General features: G+C 50.7%; 2 protein-coding genes across 2 annotated transcripts; both read right to left on the bottom strand.

The window, feature by feature from the left end:
• Nucleotides 1–394: 394 nt before the first annotated feature.
• On the bottom strand, nt 395–1,477 carry CHC_T00008892001 (Phosphatidylserine decarboxylase). The gene has a single exon (XM_005711404.1). The coding sequence runs from the start codon at nt 1,475–1,477 to the stop codon at nt 395–397; it is 1,083 nt and encodes a 360-aa protein (XP_005711461.1).
• Nucleotides 1,435–3,342, bottom strand: CHC_T00010015001 (Dolichyl pyrophosphate Man9GlcNAc2 alpha-1, 3-glucosyltransferase, family GT57). Its single transcript, XM_005711403.1, has 3 exons — nt 3,153–3,342; nt 1,663–3,047; nt 1,435–1,479 (listed from the first exon to the last, which is right to left on the bottom strand). The coding sequence occupies exons 1-3, from the start codon at nt 3,340–3,342 to the stop codon at nt 1,435–1,437; spliced, it is 1,620 nt and encodes a 539-aa protein (XP_005711460.1).
• Between the last annotated feature and the right edge of the window lie 1,041 nt (nt 3,343–4,383).

The following is a 4,383-nucleotide window of genomic DNA, read 5'->3' as shown; positions in this document are numbered from 1 at the left end:
AATGCCTCAACCAGTGCCGCAATCTACAGAGGGTCGGAGTGTTCAAGGAAGTTCTGCACAGTCTAGTCCTACTCGCAGCTTGGCCAAACCTTCTGGACAAAATCAGAATGAGCAAGGACAAAGTGCCACGGTTGATTCAATGAAGAGCTTATTTGGACGGCTTGGTACTTCCTTCATGGATTCTGGAATATCGGACCGCCTTGGTCAGGTTAGCTCCCAGTTTGAATCTACGACAGACCGTCTCAAACGAGAAGCGGCGGCAAGAGGGTTCCGCTTCGGTCAATAGCCGCCAAGTCCTGATTATTGAGAAGCAATGAAACTCCTGAATGAACTCTGGCAATTATCTCGCTCATTTCCCCTGGTTGTTGTTGGATTCTGACTTTTTCTTTCAGTTTTACCATGCACGTCGGAAGCGGGCTCGTGAAGTGGTATTTGACTGCACCCCATTTGCTTCAGCGTTTCTCTTTGTAATAGTTGTTCCTGGTGACATAGCTTGGAAACGACCAACCGTGGCGAGTTTCTGACCGAGGCGCACTCTCTCGCCACTTGAGGCGTGAAACTTAAACGATTGCTCCGGAGCTTCAAACACTAACACAATAGCAGATCCAAGCTTGAATCCACCCATTTGTTGGCCCGGAGTCAGGTTCCGCGGGTCATGATACTTGTGTCGAGAAACTTTTGTACGACTGGGACGGAAGTGCGGCTGAAAGGATTCGGCTTCTTTGTCAATGTAAATAGACCCTCGTCCAGCTGCACCGACTGCTGCTAGGCAAAAAAGACCATGATCCCACTCTCCAAGCATAGCCAGCCTTTCGTTTTCGGTGTACAAACCGCTAATATCGGGGTTTAGCCACAGGAGGTACCCTCCTATACGCGTTCTCTCTGAGACGCTCCAAGACGTGGGTGAGGCGAAACGATGACATTGCCCGGGTTCTATATGTATAACAGTATACCAGAGTCGTGCGCCACTCTCTTTTCTATCAGCGACAGCTACAGAGGATACTGCTAAAGGCTCTCGTTCCCGCGCGCCAAGCAAGTCTCGAATGCAGTACGTGATGTTTTTGACCTCGATAGATCCGTATGCTCCAACGGGACCTGCAGCTATGACAGTCCCATCACATGGTGCCACCAGACTTGCTGTTTTGTCAATAGGACGGAAGTCTGAAGCGATGTTCCTGGCGAAGAAGTCCGAGAGCGACCTAAAATCACGCAAGTCGCCTGCAACTTCTGACACATCACAACCCAGCTTCGAACAATAGGACTTGTACGCAGGTTCTCGCAAAGCAACTGGGATCGGCAGCGATCCTGCGTAGTAAGACACCATACCAATAAGATTAAGTGGCAACTTGCGCAGTAAAGAAGCGTCCTGTTTCACTTTTGGTCCCTTGCTCCAGTGAGCAGCCGAAAGTGCCCCAACACCAACACTGATCCCAGCTAAGCTAGCGAAAACAGCTCTATTCGCAAACTTGCTGCGCATTTCTGTTCGGACACTGGCACCGCCGGATCGCGGCTCCGCGTCTTCAGGGCGACCAGGGGAGATAGAGTACCAATTTGGCCTTTTTTTTGTTGATAGGGGCCTCCTGATGAGCAATATCAAAATCGTCTGCTTCAAATAAATTTACTTACATACGGTAGGTACTTCTATACATGTCAAAAAGCTACTAAAGTGCTATCTGTCCAGACTGAATAAACCATACACAAGTATATGATACAAAAATTTGCACAGGCGTAACCAGTATTGAGGAGGACAAAGATGTCTGGCATATTGCTCGGGGGTGTTAGTACAAGAAGAGGGAGGTGCAGGAAAACTCCTATCACAAGAGCAACCTTCAATGCAATGCGTTTGTAAACTGTTTGACTGCATCCTTTGAACCTGCATGTCGACGATACTAGTGCAATATGGATCAAAAGTGTTGCCCAGTACGCTGACAGCAACCGTTCCCTCTGAAATAGTGGGAACATAGACATGCTCGCGACAATTGAAATCCAAAACGATATGAGCGGATGTTTACCGTACAACACACACAATGGCAGTAGCGGCAGCAGTATCTGCTTCTCATGAACCTGGAAAGCAAACAAGTACGCTGCAAGGGCACAGCCGCCAGTCGACAATAGCAACCGGTCCGGCGAAGGCTTGACGGCAACTGCAACACAAAACGGGAGAGATGTGAGGACAGTGCATGTCGCGCACATCTTAATGAGCATCTCTGGTTCCAACAGTGCCTTCATTTTGATGAGTACGGAGATCGAACACCAAACGTTGGCAACTTTATCCTCAAAAAGTCCTCGAGAAACGGGAAACAGGCGTTTCAAAACAGAGACAAGCAATTCCTTCTCGGACAGCCATGGCCAAAATGTGATCACAGACACAAGGAGAATGGAAGAAATTAGTTTGCACACAAACAGAAAGGCGCTTGTTGGTCCTGATCTCCTTAAAATTCTCCAGAGCCGACCCACAAGAAAGGAAAATACTGCCAAGCCGTAGTACAAACCCATCTGCTTGAAGTAGATGGAGAGACACAACGAAGCGGCGCCAAGCGCTTCTTTCCGTAAAATGAAAAATGCCATAGCGAATAGAAACAAACCTAGGCTCACTCCGTTGTATTGAAAATGTCCGTGATCCGTGAGAATGAGAGCGGGTAGTGTGGCGCAAAAAGCTACGACTGGCACTAGTTGGGTTGTCCTCGCGGTGTCAAAAATGTGATGCGATACTGGCGACCGATACACACTATAGGACGCCAGCACAAGACCCGGGAAGAAAACAAGCAGATCACTCAGAAGCACAGTGAAGCGCATCGCAGCCCGCGACAGAGGACTTTCGAAACCTCTCGAGGAGTGCAAACGGACGGCATTTGGTTCGACGAACTGGACAATTTTGCCGAGGGCCCACGATGCATAACCCGAGAGCGGAGGGTAGTCAAGACCCCAGTACGCAAGGTCGTTGTCGGACGAGTTCTGATACCAACTGGAAGGGGGGAGATGGAGTGAGATCTCCATCCAATGTCGCTGAGCCTCATAGTCTCCATATAATGGAGGGGTATTCTCTCCTGTGACGCATTGGCAAGTGAAAGGATTTCAGAATGGATAAGGAACGGCGGATGTATGCATGCGTACATATTTGATATTGATAATGTACTGGTGAGTCAACTTACCGGAATAAGGGGAAAGTGAGACTGCTGCACGAATGCAAATAGAAAAAGATACGACAATAACTAGAGCCCAAGAGATGGGTATAGTCGCTTGTTCATCCCTCTGTGTGGTTCTGGGGTTGCCGTCGGCTTGAGCCACTGTTGCCACTTTTGATGCGGCAGTCGTTTCTGAAGACTGTCCCCGTTGACGCATTCCTTAGACCTCTCAATAGGGAGCTGTAGTTTCACTTGCCAGTTTTGGTCCCGTCGTCTTCTCTACCGCCAAAGCAAAGGAATGGATGCCGTTGCAGGCGGCGTGTGGATCCAGCAGGACGGGCAAGTCGGGAATGTGAGTGACAGGTATTAAAATAATGGAAAATGATACATGAATAGCATATAGAATGTAAAAAAATGATGCTCAATCATTTCGGTCCAATTATTTCCCACATGACGTGATCCGATGCGATACACGAGTACGGGAAATTCGCGATACACGTAAAATTTTAGTGGGGCAGGGGGACTCCGTCCCCTGTCCGCTCCTTACTCCAAAGCAACAACGGCAACAACAAGGACGTGCGGCGAGAGACACACGGTCGTCGTCATCTCGCGCCTGCCCTTTCCCAACTCCCGTGTCTCAACTGGTTTGGGTCGTCACGGCATGCGCAAGTAGGTGACAACCGTTTGCACTCAAGATGATATGCCACGCGTTGGCGCTGGCCGCATGTTTGGCGGTGTGCTCGGCGTCGTGGGTGAACGAACACGTGAAGCGGGTGGTTGACGTCTCCAGCACGGTGGCAGTCTCGCGCACGACCATCCGAATGCGGAACATCGGAGCAAGCGACAAGGACTTTTTCTACCTCGCCGTGAAATGCAGCGATGCGCCTGGACTCGGAGATCTGTGGGTGTCGATCCCCCCCGCCAAGGGATCGGTGCTGCGTGCGCTCCCGATGGAGCGCTCCGACGAGGTGCCAGGGCTCGACCCGTGCTGCAGCGGATACAAAGTGAGTCTGACATCGCCTGTTCCAGCCGGCGGTCAGGTGACCGTGGACGTGCGGATGGACGTGGCAGGCGTGATCAAGGCCGTGCCGGAGGTACTCGAGGGCCTCGAGTCGCAGTACATGCGGTACGTAGGGAGCGTGTACTTCTTCACACCGTATGCAAGCGAGGAGATGACGACGAGCATCACGCTCGGGTCGTCCGAGGTGACGTCTAAGCAAGGGCTCGAGAAGCCATACGAGCTGATCAGGAAGAAGCT

This window comes from Chondrus crispus, genomic scaffold (genome assembly GCF_000350225.1).
Source record: "Chondrus crispus Stackhouse genomic scaffold, scaffold_82, whole genome shotgun sequence".
NCBI classification, from domain to species: Eukaryota; Rhodophyta; class Florideophyceae; order Gigartinales; family Gigartinaceae; genus Chondrus; species Chondrus crispus.
Note: the sequence above shows the minus strand (reverse complement) of the source record. Positions and strands in the feature narration are given on the sequence as shown.